Raw genomic sequence first — 19,616 nt, forward strand, 5'->3', positions numbered from 1 at the left:
CAGCCTCCCGAGTAGCTGGGATTACAGACGCCCACCACCGCACCCAGCTAATTTTTGTATTGTTTTTAATAGAGACGGGGTTTCACTGTGTTGGCCAGGCCGGTCTGGAACTTCTGACCTCAGGTGATCCACCCCCCTTGGCCTCCCAAAGTGCTGGGATTACAGGCGTGAGCCACTGCGCCTGGCCAAGAAATACTTTAATTGTAATTAATATTTTAAAATGAAAATACTACTGCTGATTTCATTTTAGATCTGACAGTTTTTACATCAGAGTTAAGTAAAATTTTACTTAATAGTTTGAACTAGATAATTTGCCCTTTAAGTTCTGTACGCTTAAATATCTAGAGTCAGTTGTATGCTACATGTTAATGCAGGAATAATTCTTGGGGCAAACCCTTACATATTTTTAAAACAGTACGTTCACTATTTTGTTTAGGATTTACCTCAGTCAGAGGAAATGTTAAGCATTTGTAATAAGAGATTGATTTGGCCTCCTGAATAATACCCTGAACTTTACCATATATGAAATTTAGGACCAGAAACTTGATTAAACAATACTTGAGTGTGTTACATAAAAATTCACAATAAGAAAGAACTGTTAGGAGACATCTTGATATCAGAATATTGGTACAGAAAGATGGGACATTCCTCCAGTCAGATAGTTTTGTTGACCTTAGATAATTCAAGGTCATCTTCCTTTATGCCTGGTCTCTGAAGCAACAGGATATTGATGAGTATGCATTGATGTTTGTTGCCTTTTGATTTTACAGCCTGAGTTCAAGCAAAAATATATTTATATCTAGCTTGAGTGCTAACCACCATAGGTCCCTTATTAAGACCATTTTAAACAATATGACCCCTATTGTCATCTCAGATAATTTAGTCGATTAAATGATATTCTTTTAGCTATTATATTTATTAATGGCCAACATTATAGGGTTATTGATCAAATTCTAACAATACAAGACATAAAGCTGTATTTAATTCCAGATTTGAATTGTGTAGTTTTAGAAGTCATGGTGGAAAATAAAAGTGTGGTAAAAAGGAAATGGTATGGGAAAATTAGTATTATAAAGGAAAAATATATATAAGCAATGGTTGGTGTTTGAATTGCCATTACACTCTCTTCTCTTCTCATCTCTTTTCTTTTTTGAGACGGAGTTTCGCTCTTGATGCCCAGGCTGGAGTGCAATGGCGCAATCTTGGCTCACTGTAACCTCTGCCTCCCGGGTTCAAGCGATTCTCCCGTCTCAGCCTCCTGAGTAGCTGGGATTACAGGTATGCACCACCATACCCGGCTAATATTGTATTTTTAGTAGAGACAGGGTTTCTCCGTGTTGGTCAGGCTGGTCTTGAACTCTCGACCTCAGGTGATCCGCTTGCCTCGGCCTCCCAAAGTGCTGGGATTACAGGCTTGAGCCACTGCGCCCAGCTGCCATTACACTTTCATGATTGATCTGTGAGTTTTTAAAATAACTATTGCCTATATAGGACTGTGTATAAATATAAGATGTATCTCTCTAAATAATATTGGCTACTTAATAAAAGTTTTAATGCTGTCTTTGAAAATATTTAGCCTGGGTGACATAGTGAGACCCTTGTCTCTACAAAAAATAAAACAAGGCTAGGCGCGGTGGCTCATGCCCATAATCCCAGCATTTTGGGAGGCTGAAGTGGGCGGATCACTTAAGGTCAGAAGTTCAAGACCAGCCTGACCAACATGGTGAAACCGCATCTCTACTAAAAATGCAAAAATTAGCCAGGCATGGTGGCGCATGCCTGTAATCCCAGCTACTTGGGAAGCTGAGGCACAATAATCCCTTGAACCCAGGAGGCAGAGGTTGCAGTGATCCGAGATCGCGACACCAGCCTAGGCAATAGAGAGAGACTCTGTCTCAAGAAAATAAATTTAATTAAAATTAGCCAGGTGTAGTCGTACATGCCTGTAGCCCCAGCTACTTGGGAGGCTGAGGTGGGAGGATTGTTTGATCCTGGGAGTTTGAGGCTGCAGTTTCCTGTGATTGTGCCACTGCACACCATCCTGGGACAGAGTGAGACCCTGTTTTGAAGGAAAAAATATATATTGTATTTATATATATATAATATATAAAATATATATATAAAATATATATATATTTTTTTAAATGTTAGGGAGGAAAAAAATAAGTCTGGCATTTTTCACTGTGTGTCTCACTTCCCTATTATTTATTATTGACCACATTTTACGTGATGTAAAATAAGTGATGTAAGAGACTACACATTGTTTCATTTAATTCTCATACTACTCTTTTGAGGTAGATACTATCTTCTGCATTTTACATATAAAGAAACTGAGGCTTAGTTTGAAGAAACATGGCTAATAAGGAATTGATGGGATACAAGCACAAGCAGTCTGATCTAGAGACTCATTACAACTGTGCTATGTTGCTTCATAATATGGTAAAGAAGTTGAAATTTTGAATATTTGTTTCCTCTGGCATTGCCTGTAAAATTATCTGTTTTTGAGAAGATCTAATTTCTTTAGCCCTTGGTCTCCCTGTTTTTATATCAAACCTGAGAGATTTTGACTACCAATTTTAAAAATCTTATATTTAAGACATCAGTTCCTCTCTTTAGTCTTATGAACTACAAAGCCCTTCAAAGTATGGGAACAAGAGCATCCTCTTTATATAGAATAGTTTTGTGTATTTGTTGGATCATTGTCTAGTGTTAGAATTGTATGCACCTAATTCTAGATTATGATGACAATAAATATATCTGTTGTAGTTAGTCATAAAATACTGGATATAATTTGGCTATATTCTCTTGGTGTGATGTAACCAAGTGACTATGACTAAGCAAATCCTAGAATGGTATTTACAGTTTCTTAAAAATGCCATATGATCGATAAAGAGTTAAAGAATATATTTTAGCATATTACGTTAACACAATTAAAAATGCATTTCATTGGTTTTTCATTTCCTAAAGACCTTTTTATAGCCTTTGTCTTAGGAAATTATAACTTTCTATAGATGGTATAGGTTGAATGTGGTGATTGCTGCAGGATGAGAGCCAACACACTTTTACAGTGTGTATCTAGGACTGTTGTTAATTTTGGAGTGCTCATTAATTAAATTTGTTTGGCTTTATATGTAAAATGAACATTGAGGAAATTTTAGATATAGTATTTTTCTGCTACAGAAGAATATGATTTCTGTCGTTTGGCCTAGATTAGGTCTGGTAGGAATGACTTTTGGCATATATGCAAATTTTATAGATAGCTTCTCCTGTGTGGCCCTACGTATGCTTGAAATGCCGTGAAATTGTCAATGATTGTAATTAGATATGATCCCAGAGCTGCCTTTTTCCTTTAGTAAGGGACTGTTTTCTAAGGTTAATTTTGTCAGGCTTTGGACTTTGGTAGGAGAGTCATATAGTAGAAGGCTAAAGAACCACAGAAGATTAGCCTAGTGATTTTCAAACTCTAATCCAAGGCATCCTACAAATTGTTCAGAAATTCTTCAGTGCCACTGCAGGAGAGTTAGAAAGATGAAAAGGCAGAATTCTCATCTCCATATCTCACTTTAACAAGAGCATCTTTTATCTCTTTTATATTGAGTTTTTATTTTTTGGAAGAATTTGAAAATGGCTGATCCAGACTCATTCCTTTAAGAAAGATGGGCCGGGCTTGGCGGCTCATACCTGTAATCCCAGCACTTTGGGAAGCCAGGGCAGGTGGATCAGTTGAGCTCAGGAATGTGAGACCAGCCTGGGCAATGTGGCAAAACCCTGCCTCTGCAAAAAATACAAAAACTAGGTGGGCATGGTGGCATGCGCCTATAGTGGGTGGGCATGGTGGCATGCTCCCAGCTACTGGGGAGGCCGAGGTGGGAGGATGGCTTGAGCCCAGAAGGCAGAGGTTGTAGTGAGGTGAGATCGCAGCACTGCACTCCAGCCTGGGTGACAGATTCAAACCCTGTCTCAAAAAGAAAAAGAAAAATGAGGCTGAGCATGGTGGATCACAAGGTCAGGAGTTCAAGACCAGCCTGGCCAAGATGGTAAAACCCTGTCTCTACTAAAAATACAAAAATTAGCAGAGAATTGCTTAAACCTGGGAGGCAGAGGTTGCAGTGAGCCAAGATCACGCCACTGCACTCCAGCCTGGTGACAGGGTGAGACTCCATCTTCAAAAAAAATAAAAATGAACCCCAGATTAAGTGACTTGTCTCAAGGGCACATTATGAGGCACTAGCATAGCTAATACTAGAATATACATTATCTGACTCTTAGTCTGAATCTGTGTACAGATACTATGATACATACATATCATAGTACAGTTACTATGATATAACAGAAGGGTTTTTCATAGCTTGACACTGATCAATCTATGTATTATAATTAGGAATAACTGGATATACTAATGCTTTACATACATTTATACCAGTAGATTTGTTGTTTAGTTCTATTTGTAAGCTAAGCACTATTTTAAAGCTAAAGCAATTTATTTAGAAAATTCAGGGAAATCTTCCTGTTGTTTTGTTCTGTTCTGTTTTGTTTTTGAGACGGAGTCTAACTCTGTCACCCAGGCTGGAGTGCAGTGGCACCATCTCGGCTCACTGCAACCTACGCCTCCCAGGTCCAAGCGATTCTCATGCCTCAGCCTCCCAAGTAGCTGGGGTTACAGACATGTGCCACCACGCCCAGCTAATTTTTGTATTTTGGAAGAGACGGGGTTTTACCATGTTGGCCACGTTGATCTCAAACTCCTGACCTCAGGTGATCCGCCCACCTCGGATTCCCAAAGTGCTGGGATTACAGGCATGAGCCACTGCACCCGGTGCCTGTTGGTTTTGGATTGGAAATTTTTCTTCTTCTTTTTTTTTTTTTTTTTTTTGAGACAGAGTCTCATTCTGTCACCAGACTGCAGTGCAGTGGCACGATCTTGGCTCACTGCACCCTCTGCCTCCCAGGTTCAAATGACTCTCCTGCCTCAGCCTCTCAAGCAGCTGGGACTACGGGCGCGCACCACCACGCCCAGCTAATTTTTGTATTTTTGGTAGAGACAGGGTTTCACCGTGTTGGCCAGGATGGTCTGGATCTCTTGACCTTGTGATCCGCCCACCTCAGCCTCCCAAAGTACTGAGATTACAGGCATCAGCCACCACACTTGGCCTGTAAGATTTTCAAAATAAAAATGTGAAATTTTGATGAAGATATTTCAATAGTTAAATTACAGTAGTGCCATCTTTTACGTCTTTTAGCTCATTTTCTGTGATGATTTTGTGATGACTATAACCTATACTTTGTTAAGACTTAATCTTAAAATATTCATAAAAGGGATGGGCACCGTGGCTCACGCTTGTAATCCCAGCACTTTGGGAGGCCAAGGCGGGTGGATCACCTGAGGTCAGGAGTTCAAGACCAGCCTGACCAACAAGGTGAAACCTCGTCTCTACTAAAAATATAAAAATTAGCCGGGCATGGTGGCAGGTGCCTGTAGTCCCAGCTGCTCAGGAGACTGAGAAAGGAGAATTGCTTGAACCCGGGAGGTGGAGGTTGCAGTGAGTCGAGATCGTGCCACTGCACTCCAGCCTGGGTGACAGAGAAAGAATACGTCTCAAAAAAAAAAAAAAATCATAAAAGATTAGGGTATTTTTAAATGGATTCTAATTTTCAAGGTAGACTTTTCTAAGGTTATATTGAGCGAGGAGATTTGTTTTTAGTTCTAAAGTGCATTTTATCTTTTGGGGGGAATGTTTATGTGCGTCTCATTGGTAATTTAGAAACTGTCTTTTCTGTTAAGTTATGAAAATGTCTGTGTAGTGCATGGTTTAGGATTTATAGCTGTAGGTGGTGATGAAGCAGAATGTGAATAATGCTTGTACCTAGTGTTTGTTCTTTTGAGGTTCTGAATGTTAAGGTGTTTGCTGTTTTTTTCACCATTTAAAACGGGCATTATTCCCAAATATTCAAGCTTTGATTTGCACTAGAATAAAGTATTTATTTCCTTAAAGATTTAACAGAGGCTTTGGATGAAGATGCAGACCCCACAAAATCTGCACTGTCTGCAGTTGCATCTTTGGCAGCTGCATGGCCACAGTTACACCAGGGTATGTGTGGGTTTTGTTTTTTTGTTTGTTTGGCTTTTTATTTTTAATTTTATAAAGGTACATTTACATTGCTGAGTATTTATTGTTTATATTCTAAATGACTACTTCATTTTTAACAACTATAGGCTGCAGTTTGAAAAGTTTGGATCTTGATAGCTGCACTCTTTCAGAAATCCTCAGACTGCACATCTTAGCTTCAGGTGCTGATGTAACATCGGCAAATGCAAAGTATAGATATCAAAAACGAGGAGGATTTGATGCTACAGATGATGCTTGTATGGAGCTTCGTTTGAGCAATCCCAGTCTAGTGAAGAAACTGTCAAGCACCTCAGTGTATGATTTGACACCAGGTAAGCTTTGCAAGTTGGAATTTGTACCTGCCCACTTCCTACCCTCTTATGCCCAGAAAACTAAGGAGCTGATGAGAAATTTTATGATAAATCAGTATTAAAAGAGAAAAAGATAAAGCAGACTATTGTTATTATTCATATTAACTTCAATTATTTATGATTGTCTTTTTTATTTGGATTTTCTAATATTTTTAAATGTATGATTAGTCTACTACATCTACTGAGTTTAAAAGGGTGAGAATTAGCTAGAAAATTAGCTTTCTCTTGTATTCATTAGTGTATCAGAAGTTTAAATGGCTGCTAAATCCTGCCATTCACTTGAATAAGTGTTTGAGGTATGAGAAACAGTTAAGATGAAGCTATTTTTACTTCCTTTTTTTAAAGAATTACATGTACAAGTAAAGAGTTTAGTATACTTTAGAGAACATACAATAAAGTAGAATACCTTACTTCCTAACATTTGCAGTCTTTATAATTAATGGTGGTTTTTTTGTGCAATCTTTTAGAAATAGTAATTTACCATGGTCTTTTTTTTTAATTCATGTGATTACAGTTTAGTATTGATTTGAACTTCAGTTACTCAGCCAAAAAATTAAAACTTGAGGGCCGGGCACAGTGGCTCATGCCTGTAATCCCAGCACCTTGGGAGGCCAAGGTGGGCAGAACACCTGAGGTCAGGAGTTCGAGACCAGCCTGGCCAACATGGTGAAACACCATCTTTACTAAAAACACAAAAATTAGCTGGGCGTGGTGCTGTGTGCCTGTACTCCCAGCTACTCGGAGGCAGAGGCAGAGGCAGGAGAATTGCTTGAACCCAGGAGGCAGAGGTTGCTGTGAGCCCAGATGGTGCCACCATACTCCAGCCTGGGCGACAGAGCAAGACTCCATCTCAAATAAGTAAAAAAAAAAACTTGAAAAACAATTCTTTGTAATTACAAAATTTCTCATGTTTATTTAACTACTAGTATACAAGATAGACATTTGAAATGCCTCATATATCAATAGCTGTTAAACTGGATTCAAAGTTGCCTTTTTTGTTTGTTTGTTTTTTGAGACAGAGTCTCACTCAGTCACCCAGGCTGGAGTGCAGTGGTGCGATCTTGGCTCACCGCAATCTCTGCCTCCCAGGTTCAAGCGATTCTGCAGCCTCAGCCTCCCAAGTAGCTGGAACTACAGGCACATGCCACTGCATGCAGCTATTTTTGTATTTTTAGTAGAGATGGGATTTCACCATGTTGGCCAGGCTGGTCTCGAACTCCTGACCTCAGGTGATCTGCCTGCCTCAGCCTCCCAAAGTGCTGGGATTACAGGTGTGAGCCACTGCGCCTGGCCCATAGTTGCTTTTTTCTGAAGACATGTCATTGACATGTTTGAGAGACTACTCCCTATTCTTTATTAGGCATTTTCATATTGAGCCACAAATTTTAAAAGTTCAAACACAATTCATTTGTTGTGATTGATAATACAGAAGTATTTACCAATTTTTGACAGGAGAAAAAATGAAAATACTCCATGCTCTCTGTGGAAAGCTACTGACCCTAGTTTCGACTAGGGATTTTATTGAAGATTATGTTGATATATTACGACAGGCAAAGCAGGAGTTCCGGGAATTAAAAGCAGAACAACATCGAAAAGAGAGGGAAGAAGCAGCTGCCAGGTAAGAAAGAATTGTAATAGTTGTGTTAATGAAACTGTTTATTTATTTGCATTTAAAACCATATTTCACATGGTGCTATAATGTGGAATTGATTATACTGATGTTTGATGGCTTTACTAAGAGCTTGTGAATGAGGCCAGGCGTGGTGGCTCACGCTTGCAATCCCAGCACTTTGGGAGGGCGGATTTGGGAGGTCAGGAGTTCGAGACTAGCCTGGCCAACATAGCCAAACCCCGTCTCTACTAAAAATACAAAAATTAACCGGGTGTGGTGGCGCATGCCTATAATTCCAGCTACTCGGGAGGTTGAGGCACAAGAATCACTTGATCCTAGGAAGCAGGATCAGCCTGGGCAGCAGAGTGAAACTGTCTCAAAAAAAAGAAAAAGAAAAAAGAAAAAAAAAAGCTTATGAATGATTACTACATTATAGTTTTATAATAATGTTTGGAGTACTTTCCATGATTTGATTAAAGACAAGATGCTAAAAGTGAAAAGTATATGTGCATCAGATAGACTACCATATTTCATTTTAACTTTTAGAATTCGTAAAAGGAAGGAAGAAAAACTTAAGGAGCAAGAACAAAAAATGAAAGAGAAACAAGAAAAACTGAAAGAAGATGAGCAAAGAAATTCAACGGCAGATACATCTATTGGGTATGGTGTGAATCACACTGTTCACCTGCTTTACTATACATGAAGAATAAAAACCAGACATGTTAAACTCTAAAAATGCTCTCAGATTTTTAGAAAATTTGTCTTTTATTATAGGTACATGATAACTTCCCAGAAAAACACTCAATAGGCTATTTTTAACCAATAATATATTTCTCTCTCCCTTCCACCAGTATCACAGGTATATACTGTATTTCATAGTTATTCTGCACTATATAGAAGAACAGGGTTGAGATTGGATGTTTTTTGGTAGATGATATAGGGAGAGGATGACTGCACCTTAAGTAATTTAGAGATACCCAAGTATTTTATTACATTTTAGAATATTTGAGATAGAACTGTCTATGAAAACAAGTAGGAATGTGACAGAAATCATCTTTTTTCTATTTTAAAGAAATCTGCAAAGTTCTGAAAAAACTCAATACTCCAAAATTAGTATATTGACTTTGACTTTTTAATACTTGTGTGTAAAAATACCCATTAATAAGCCCTAAGATCTTAGGTCACAAACTCGCAATAGAAGAAAATATTTGTAAATCGTATATCTGATAAGGGACTTGTATCCAGAATATAAAAGAATTCTTACAACTCAACAATAAAAAATTGAAAGATTCAGAATAGGGAGTTAATTTTTTAAATGTCAAAAAATAAAGAAGAAATAATAAAAAGAAAAAACAATTTTTTAAAACAACCCAATTAAAAAGTGAGCAATGGATTTGAATAGATATTTCTCCAAAGAAGATATGCAATAAGTATGTGAGAAGATGCTCAACATCATTAATCATCAGGGAAATGTACATCAAAACCACAGTGAGATAACACTTCACACCCAGTAGGCAGGCTATAATCAAATTGACAAACAATAACAAGTTTTGATGAGGAGTTGAGAAATCAGGACTCTCATACATTGCTTGTGGGAATGTAAATGATGCAGTTACTTTGGAAAACAGTTTGACAGTTCTTCAAACAATTAAACCATTTGTTACTGTATGACCCAGCAATTGCACTCCTAGATGTATTCCTGAGAGAATTAAAAGCATACCTTCACCCAAAAATGTATACACAAATGTTCATAGCAGCATTATTCTTAATAGCCAGAAGTGATAACAACCCAAATGTCCATCAGTTGATGAATGGATAAACAAATGGTATATCTCTTCCATGGTATGTCCATAAAGGAGAATATTATTCAACAATAAAAAGGAATGGAGTTCTAATGCAGGCTATAATGTGGATGAACCTTGAAAATGTATGCTAAAGAATCTAGTTACGGCTGGGCGCGCTGGCTCACGCCTGTAATCCCAGCACTTTGGGAGGCTGAGGCGGGTGGATCACCTGATGTCAGGAGTTTGAGACCAACCTGGCCAACATGGTGAAACCCTGTCTCTACTAAAAATACAAAAAATTAGCCAGGCGTGGTGGCACACACCTGTACAGGCAGGAGAATTGCTTGAGCCTTGGAGGTGGAGGTTGCAGTGAGCCGAGATTGTGCTCCAGAGTGAGATTCTATCTCAAAAAAAAAGCAGCTAGTGACAAAACACTATATGTTGTATGACTCCATTTACACGAAATGTCCAGAATAAGCAAATCAGTAGAGAGTAGATGTATGGTTGCCAGGGGCAGCAAGAAAGAGGAAATGGGAAATGACTACTAATGGATATGGCGTTTCTTTCTGGTATGATGAAAGTGTTCTGGAATTGACAGTGGTAATGATTGTGTAACCTTGTGAATACACTAAAGACCACTAAATTGTACTCTTTAAAATGGTGATTGTTATGGTGTATAAGCTCAGTTTTTTAAAAAAGAAAAGTAACATTGTATGACTTTCACGTCTTCATATTTTTTAAATATTCATTCAGCCCCACTCATTTGCATTATCCCTGGCTCTCCTTATATTAGAGCTTGCAAAACCCAACTTTGGATTTAGAACATAATGGCGTAATTTATTTCAAGGTTCATATAATTTTAGTTTTAATTTGGATAACATAATGAATTAAACAGCTATACTGTGTTCATTCTGCCTGTTTACTATTTCTGAATTTCTCTCTTCCACTATTTGTCATCTTCTCTCCTTCCTACTCTAAGCCACCGTCACCGCCTAGCCAGCCACCTAGACCACTACTGATCTGTTACTATTATTACTGGCCCCTCATCTACTTTCTTTTCCAGGTAATTTTTCACACAGTGGCTACAGTACTTTCTAATACCATTTCCCTTTCTAAATTCTTCTGGTTTTTTTCCTATTGCTTTTTGGATAAGGCCTTACAAGGCCCAGCCTAATCTCACCCTGCCTTTTTCTCTCATCTACCTCTTGGATTACTGCTTTCTCCGTTACAGTTTTCTCAAAATTATAAGCTCCTCCTGTTTCTCTTGAGCTCTGTTCCATTGTGTATGTTATTCCTCTGTAGCACACACTCCTCCCCATCTCCCTGGTCTCAAATTGTAAAACGTCACTTCTTCAAGCCAGCCTTTTTGATCCCTAAGAGTCAGTTTCATTCTCCTTGAAATGTTTTCATAATATCTTGAACTGCTCTTGTTTTAGCACTTATTACATATTTTTTAAATGATTTGTGTAATTACCTGTTTTCTCTGCAAGACCATAAACTGTGTCATGTTGTTCACTACTTCCTAAGCCTATGCCTGGGACTTCATAAGCAAGCAATAAATATTTCATAAATGGAATTATATATTCATTAGTAAATGTCATCCTTGTTTTTATACTTAAGGGAGGAAGAAAGGGAAGATTTTGATACTAGCACTGAGAGCAAAGACACAGAGCAAAAGGAATTAGATCAAGATATGATCACTGAAGATGAAGATGACCCAGGATCACATAAAAGAGGCAGAAGGGGTAATACTGAAATTTCTTAAGAGCATTCTTGTTTGTTTGTTTTTAACTGATAAAGCACTTTATTAATTCAGCTCCTCTGAAATATATTGATTGCTTTCGTTTGTGATTCCAGGCTGTGTTTGTTTTTTTAAATGCCCACCTCATAGCTGTGATGAGTTGTAAAATGTGCTATGAAGTCCTATTAGTACATTTATGATTGGGTCATTATTTACACATCATCTACACTTTAGAAAAAAAGAGATAATATTCCTATGTCTTTAATAGGACAGTTTCTCATAACTTTAACTTTTGGTTAGTCAGCAAGTTTTGTTGAATTTTACATTTACTACTTTATTTGGGCCAAATAGAAATTTGCGTTCTATAAAGTACTCATTCAGCATGCATTGGATGCCTCCTGTATACCAGAGATATAAAGATCAATAATGCTCATAATTTGTATCATATTGATGAAAGTGGAACTCTCTCCTACCTTAAAATTATTTCATAAATTGCTAGATCAAAGCAAATACATCTTTTAAAAGCTCTTAATACAAATTTCTTTTGAGGATCCTTAACCAACCTTATTTAATGACTATCAAAAGAAATCCTTAAGTTAATTCTGTGCCTGTAATTTCAATGGGGTCTTTTTTCTGTATTTTTTTCTAAATGATTACTCTAAGTAGATGGAAAATTTCCTGTACCATGGAAGCTGTATTGTCTGATTACAATGCAATTGATTTCAAAATCTAAAGCAAACCTAATATGATTCGAGCTTTAAAACAGAATTCTCAATATTGGGTCAAAAGAGAAACTATAATGGAAACTAAAAAACATTTAAAACAAATCAAACTAAAGATTACTGAATATTAACACTTGTTGAATACAGTCCCTCTACTTAGGGGAGAATGTATAGCTTTAATACATATTAGAAAAGAAGAAACACAAACTGAGCTAGACATTTATTTAAGAAGATGGTGGGGGGAAAAGAATAATCCCCCCAAGTCTGAAGGAAATAATACATTAGAGTAGAAATTAATAGAAAATAAAAATATAGTAGGGCCAGGTGCAGTGGCTCACGCCTGTAATCCCAGCACTCTGGGAGGCTGGATTACTTAAGCCCAGGAGTTCAAAATCGGCCTTGGCAACATCACTACAACATCACTACAAAAAGTACCCAAAAAGCAAGCTGGGCATGGTGGCATGCACCTGTAGTCCCAGCTACTCAGTAGGCTAAGGTGGGAGGGTCACTTGAGCCTGGGAGATCAAGGCTGCAGTGAGCCCTGATTATGCCACTGCACTCCAGCGTGGGCAACAGAGGAAGACCCTTTCTTAAAAAAATAAAATAAAAATATAGTAAAGAACAACAACAAATCCAAAAGTGTGTTCTTCTGAGAAAGACACAAACTAGACAAACCTTTGTTGAAACTGATTTTTATAAAGATGGCGATCATAATAAAGTTAGGACTGAAAGGGGAGCAACATTAACTATGGATAGAGTAGAAACTTACAGATAAGGAGATAACACACAATTTTTTGATGCATTTGAAAATGTATGCAAAAATAAAATCCTAGAAAAATACAAATTATCAAAATGGATTTATGAAGAAATTTGTTAATGTAGATGGTCTTAAACAATTAAAGAACTTGAATCAGTACTAAAATCTTTCTGCAGAGAAAACATCAGTCCTAGACAACTTTATAGGTGAATTCTGCCAAATTTTTTTAAAAAGCAGATAATTCCAGTCTTACACAAACTCTTTCAAGCAAAATAAATAGAATGAAAAAATACTTCCCAACTATCAAAGCAATTTGACAGCAACTGAAACAGCAGAGAAATTTAATTCCAACATATTGTCAAAGTCAAGGCAGATTATCAGGGGTCCAAGCTCTTTCTATCTTGTTGGTACTGCCATCCTTAGGGTTTTGCTGCCATTCTCATGTTCCAAAATGATTTATCACCATGTCTGCATTCTAGCTAGTTGGAAGTGGGAAGGAGGAAAGGGAAGCACAGTCCAGAGGGTACACACAATGCTTCTGATCCCATCTCTTTGAACAAAAGTTTTTCGTTTGGTTGTGCCTACTCTGGGAAATGTTGTCCTTCTTTTGGGTTGCTAATTGCCCAGCTGAAAACTAGTGGTTCTGTTACCTTCAACCAGTGGTTAGTAAATAACAGTTTGCATGCCAAATTTGGCCGGCCTCATTTTTTGTTGTTGTTGTTTTTTGAGGTGGAGTCTCACTCTGTCACCCACGCTGGGGTGCAGTGGCGCCATCTCGGCTCACTGCAACCTCCACCTTCTGGGTTCAAGCGATTCTCCTGCCTCAGCCTCCCGAGTAGCTGGGATTACAGGTGCACGACACCACACCTGGTTGATTTTTGTATTTTTAGGAGTGATGTGTTTTGTCATGTTGGCCAGGCTGGTTTCAAACTCCTGCCCTCAAGTGATCCAGCTACCTCGGCCTCCCAAAGTGTTGGGATTACAGATGTGAGCCACTGTGCCCTGCCCTGCCCTGTTTTTGTGTAACTCATAAGCTAAAAAGGAATTTTCCCCCTTTTTTGGAGACTAGAGTCTCACTCTATCCCCCAGGCTGGAGTATAGTGGCATGATCTTGGCTCACTGCAACCTCCACCTCCTGGGTTCAAGCGATTCTCATGCCTCAGCCTCCTGAGTAGCTGGATTACAAGTGCTTGCTACCACGCCCAGCTAATTTCTGTATTTTTAGTAGAGATGGGATTTCACCATGTTGGCCAGGCTGGTCAAGAACTCCTGATGTCAGGTGATCCACCCACCTTGGCCTCCCAAAGTTCTGGGATTTACAGGCGTGAGCCACTGCGTCGGCTGGATTTTTACAATTTAAATGACTGGAAAAAAGAAGAATGATACTTTGTGATAAGTGAAAATTATATGAAATTCAGATTTCACTGTCCATAAATAGTTATATTGAACCACAGCCATGCTGATTGTCTGCATGTTGCCTGTGACTGCTTTTGGGCCACAACAGTGGAATTGAACAGCTGTGAAGACCAAAAGATCCACAAAGACAAATATTTATAAGCTGGTCTTCTCCAGAAGTAATTTGCTGTTATTCCTCCCTTAGAGGAAGGACTGGGATGACTACTAGAGGATAACTAACATACTCTACTGCACTCTCCAGTATGGAAATTACAGATTTTGTATGCCCCTTTAGATTTAAGTATATTGATTTCTTAATAACATAGAGTATTAGTCTGCTTGGGCTGCCATAACGAAATACCACAGACTGGGGTGCCTTAAACAACAGAAATTTCAGAAATTTGTTTTCTCACAGTTCTGGAGTCTGGAAGTCCAACATCAAGCAGGGTTAGTGTCTGAAGAGGCTTTTTCTTGGCTTGCAGACGGTGCCTTCTTGCTATATCCTTACATGGCTTTTTCTCTGTGCATGTCAGAGAACAAGATCTCTCATGTCTCTTGTTCTTTTAAGAACACCAACCATGTTGGATTAGGGCCCCACCTTTATGACCTTAATTGCCTCCTTAAAGGTTCTATCTCCAAATACAGTCACATTGGAGGTTAGGGCTTCAACATATGAACTTGGGTTGTGGAGAGGGGACACAGTTTAGTCTGTAACACCTAATAACTTGGGGTAACTTTGTATCTCATATTTTTCTAATGGAAACTTGAAATATGATGATGAAACATTTTAACTACAGGGAAAAGAGGACAGAATGGATTTAAAGAATTTACAAGGCAAGAAGAGATCAACTGTGTGACAAGAGAGCCTCTTACTGCTGAAGAGGATGAAGCATTAAAACAGGAACACCAACGAAAAGAGAAAGAGCTCTTGGAAAAAATCCAAAGTGCCATAGCCTGTACCAATATCTTTCCCTTGGGTCGTGACCGCATGTATAGACGATACTGGATTTTCCCTTCTATTCCTGGACTCTTTATTGAAGAGGATTATTCTGGTCTTACTGAAGACATGCTGTTGCCTAGACCTTCATCATTTCAGAATAATGTACAGTCTCAAGATCCTCAGGTATCCACTAAAACTGGAGAGCCTTTGATGTCTGAATCTACCTCCAACATTGACCAAGGTCCATGTGATCATTCTGTGCAGCTGCCAAAACCAGTGCATAAGCCAAATCGGTGGTGCTTTTACAGTTCTTGTGAACAGCTAGACCAGCTTATTGAAGCTCTTAATTCTAGAGGACATAGAGAAAGTGCCTTAAAAGAAACTTTGTTACAAGAGAAAAGCAGAATATGTGCACAGCTAGCCCGTTTTTCTGAAGAGAAATTTCATTTTTCAGGTAAATTTTCAATGAAAATTGTTTTTACTGTTTTCCCCCCCCAATCTCTGGTCATTCAGGATTAAGCATTTTTTCAAGCTATTAGATACACATTTACAGCACCTTATCTTTGATTTAGGCTATCCTTTTAGTTTGCAAGTTAGAGTTTGGGAATGTGTTTCTTTATGGAAACAAGATTCTCTAAATTCCACTGGGTTCTATTTGAATTATGAGGAACATATCTATGGTATAACAAAATACATATTCTCCCTGATCTCCTTATTCCTTGGTCAGTAGACTCTGAAATCCAAGAGACTCTAAAGCTGCCATCAGTTTTGGACAGATGATGGTGAGTGAGGTCACTCATTAAGGGTTTTGGCTGAGAGTCCAGGGAGAAGGTCCACTAATGGTCACTTCTTTGGAGCCTGGCTGCAAGGGCAGGTCGAATAGCAGCATTTCCTGCTTGACGGTTTGTCCACTGATGACAAATAAGAAAAAGCAGTAAGGCATTTTTAGATGTGAGTTTTTATATTAATAAATGAGATTCTCTAGGTAAAGAATTGCTTACTTGTTTCCTGTGGGAGAGAAAATAGAGCTAAAAACATTTTAAATTAAATCAAAATTTAAAAAACAATTGCTTAAATTTAGGGGCATGTTACCATGACCACTTCAGTTTTTTTCAGGATTAAAAACTATAGATCACAATTCTTGGGGTTTTTTGTTTGTTTGTTTGTTTTGAGACAGAATTTTGTTTTTGTTGCCCAGGCTGTTGGGCTCACTGCAATCTCTGCCTGCTGGGTTCAAGTGTGTTCTCCTGTCTCAGCCTCCCAAGTAGCTGGGATAACAGACGCCTGCCACCACGCCCAGCAAATTTTTTGTATTTTTAGTAGAGATGAGGGTTCACCATGTTGGCCAGGCTGGTCTCGAACTCCTAACCTCACAGGTGATCCACCCGCCTTGGTCTCCCAAAGTGCTGGAATTACAGGCATGAGCCACTGCACCTGGCCAATGTTGAGCATCTTTTCATGTGCTCATTGGCCATTTGTATATCTTCCTTAAATATCTATTCAGATCCTTTGCCCATTTTTAAATTGGGTTATCTTTTTATTGTGCTGTAAGAGTTCTTATATATTCTGGACACAAGGGCTTTAGTTATTTATTTAGAGACAGAGTCTCGCTCTGTTGCCCAGGCTGGATTGCAGTGGCATATCATAGTTCACTGCAGACTCAAACTCCTGGGCTCAAGCAATCCTGCCTCAGCCTCCTGAGTAGCTGTACAAGGGCTTTATAAGATAAATGATATTCATTCATTTGTGGCACTTGAGGATTTACAAAGCACTTTTATATCCATTATTTCAAGATCATAACAGCCACATGGAGTAATTATAGTTTTTAATAAGAAAATCATAATAAAATTATTTACTATTTCAGACAAACCTCAGCCTGATAGCAAACCAACATATAGTCGGGGAAGATCTTCCAATGCATATGATCCATCTCAAATGTGTGCAGAAAAGCAACTTGAACTAAGGCTGAGAGATTTTCTTTTAGATATTGAAGATAGAATCTACCAAGGAACATTAGGAGCAATTAAGGTTTGTACTTGTTCCCATTTTTAGTTTGTCTAATCTACTTGGTCCAGAATTTTGGTCATATTTGTTAATTATATGGCATAGACAAGGCATATGTGTTTTGAATAAGCACCAGAGAATGATAAATTTTTTATGAAAACTTCAGTTTATTCCCCTGCATCAAAATATTTTTTCTGATATTTTCATTAGATGTTGAAATGTGTAAGGATATTTTCTTCTTCCTTGACTAGCCCCTGCCTTCTCCGCTGAGTCTGGTTGATTGGTTTGTTTCTTTGTTTACCTTTTAAAAATCTGTAATTCGTGGCTTATAATGTATTCTGTTCATGCCTTGGCCATCATCTATCACTTTTTTGCTGCTATCAAGTGACCAATCTTAGAACTGTTTATGATTTATTTATACAGAAAGTAAGGTAGTATGGTTTTCATCTGTGAAGAATATGAATTCCAGTTTGGCCACTTAGTAACCTTATTTTTAGATACCTTTTTGATTCATAATCATTTCTAAAATATCCATGAATTGATTTTATATGTATATTGAACTTCATACCTCTCAGAAACAATATATTCCATTTTCCATGGTTAGTAAGTTTGAATTTTGTTACAGGTTACAGATCGATATATCTGGAGATCAGCATTAGAAAGTGGACGGTATGAGCTGTTAAGTGAGGAAAACAAGGAAAATGGGATAATTAAAACTGTGAATGAAGACGTAGAAGAGATGGAAATTGATGAACAAACAAAGGTCATAGTAAAGGACAGGTACAAAAGGATTTTTCTAAAGTAACCATTACTTTTCCTTGCCATTTTAAGGTTTTTTTTTTTTTTTTTAAGTAAATATGTTGCTTTTTCTTATCTTAAAAACTTGTCATGAGGACCTTGATATTTATAACCACTGGAATGATCATTTTCTAAACCTCAGGATCTCTTGTTACTCCACTCTGTACTATTGCAACCAAAAGACAATTCATTCAAATAATGATAATTTCTCAAAAGTTTCTTTTTTTTAATCTTTGAACTTAAGGTTTTATTAATTTCGGAAAGTAATTATACTATCATTCTTCTTTTCTATAGGAAAACTTAGTAAATTAGTACATTCTAGTAGACTTGAGTATTATTTGAGCCAGGCAAGATGGCTTGGGCCTGTAGTCTCAGCTACTCAGGAGGCTGAAACAGGAGGATCACTTGAGGCCAGGAGTTGGAGACCAGCCTGGGCAACATAGTGAGACCCTGTCTCTTTTTTAATTAGCTGGGCATGGTGGCATGCACTTGTTTTTTGTTGTTGTTGTTGTTTTTTGAGACAGAGTCTTGCTCTGTTGCCAGGCTGGAGTAAAATAGCATAATCTCGGCTCACTGCAACCTCCTACTCCTTGGTTCAAGCAATTCTCCTGCCTCAGCCTCCCGAGTAGCTGGAATTACAGGCACGTGCCACCATGCCCAGCTCATTTTTCTATTTTTAGTAGAGACAGGGTTTCACCACGTTGGCCAGGATGATCTTGATCTCCTGACCTCGTGATCCACCCGCCTCGGCCTCCCAAAGTGCTGGGATTATAGGCCTGAGCCACCACGCCTATCAGCATGCACTTGTAGTCCCATCTATTCCATTGTTGTACCCTAGGACTTCAAAGCTGCAGTGAGCTAATAATGATCGTGCCACTGCACTCCAGCCTAAGCAACAATGAGACCTCATCTCTAAATAAGTATATATATGTATTAAATATTATTACTAATCAGAATCTATATCTTATATCTGTAGATACTTTTATTTTTTTCAAGATTATTTTGGATATTATATGCCTTTAAGCAGTTTGTCATCTAGAAAGGAACAATGGAGAAACAGGAGGCTAGCGTTATATTTACTAGAACGGGGTTCTGACAGAAGGTTATACCCAGTGCAAATGAAGTACATGGGCAGGCTACTTGTGTTAGTGGAACATGGGAGACAGTAAAGGAAGTGCAAGAGGAAGTGACTGCAAAGCTGAGCCCTAAAGTTGAGAAAAACAGGACACTGGGAAGAAAAACCATGTACAAAGGCTTTGAGTGAATGAGTTTGCACTTTAAAATGATCATTTTCGGCCAGGCGCAGTGGTTCACACCTGTAATCCTAGCACTATGGGAGGCCAAGGCAGGTGAATCATGAGGTCAGGCATTTGAGACCAGCCTGG

General features: G+C 38.2%; 1 protein-coding gene across 3 annotated transcripts in view; it reads left to right on the forward strand.

Annotated features, from left to right (window-relative positions):
- Window positions 1-19,616, forward strand: part of BAZ1A (bromodomain adjacent to zinc finger domain 1A) — a 128,665-nt gene that overhangs the window by 87,619 nt on the left and 21,430 nt on the right. For 2 of the 3 annotated variants that reach the window (XR_002734774.1, XM_023227458.2), the window contains exons 13-20: window positions 5,994-6,089; window positions 6,215-6,439; window positions 7,931-8,096; window positions 8,637-8,750; window positions 11,495-11,619; window positions 15,287-15,883; window positions 17,294-17,457; window positions 18,059-18,213. Coding sequence is in view for 2 of the 3 variants with exons in the window: in XM_023227458.2 (XP_023083226.1) it covers window positions 5,994-6,089; window positions 6,215-6,439; window positions 7,931-8,096; window positions 8,637-8,750; window positions 11,495-11,619; window positions 15,287-15,883; window positions 17,294-17,457; window positions 18,059-18,213 (1,642 nt within the window). In the remaining variant the exon portion in view is untranslated. The remainder of the gene's footprint in view (window positions 1-5,993; window positions 6,090-6,214; window positions 6,440-7,930; window positions 8,097-8,636; window positions 8,751-11,494; window positions 11,620-15,286; window positions 15,884-17,293; window positions 17,458-18,058; window positions 18,214-19,616) is intronic. The other variant, XM_023227459.1, reaches the window with a different exon arrangement.

Source organism: Piliocolobus tephrosceles, chromosome 6, assembly GCF_002776525.5.
Source record: "Piliocolobus tephrosceles isolate RC106 chromosome 6, ASM277652v3, whole genome shotgun sequence".
NCBI classification, from domain to species: domain Eukaryota; kingdom Metazoa; phylum Chordata; class Mammalia; order Primates; family Cercopithecidae; genus Piliocolobus; species Piliocolobus tephrosceles.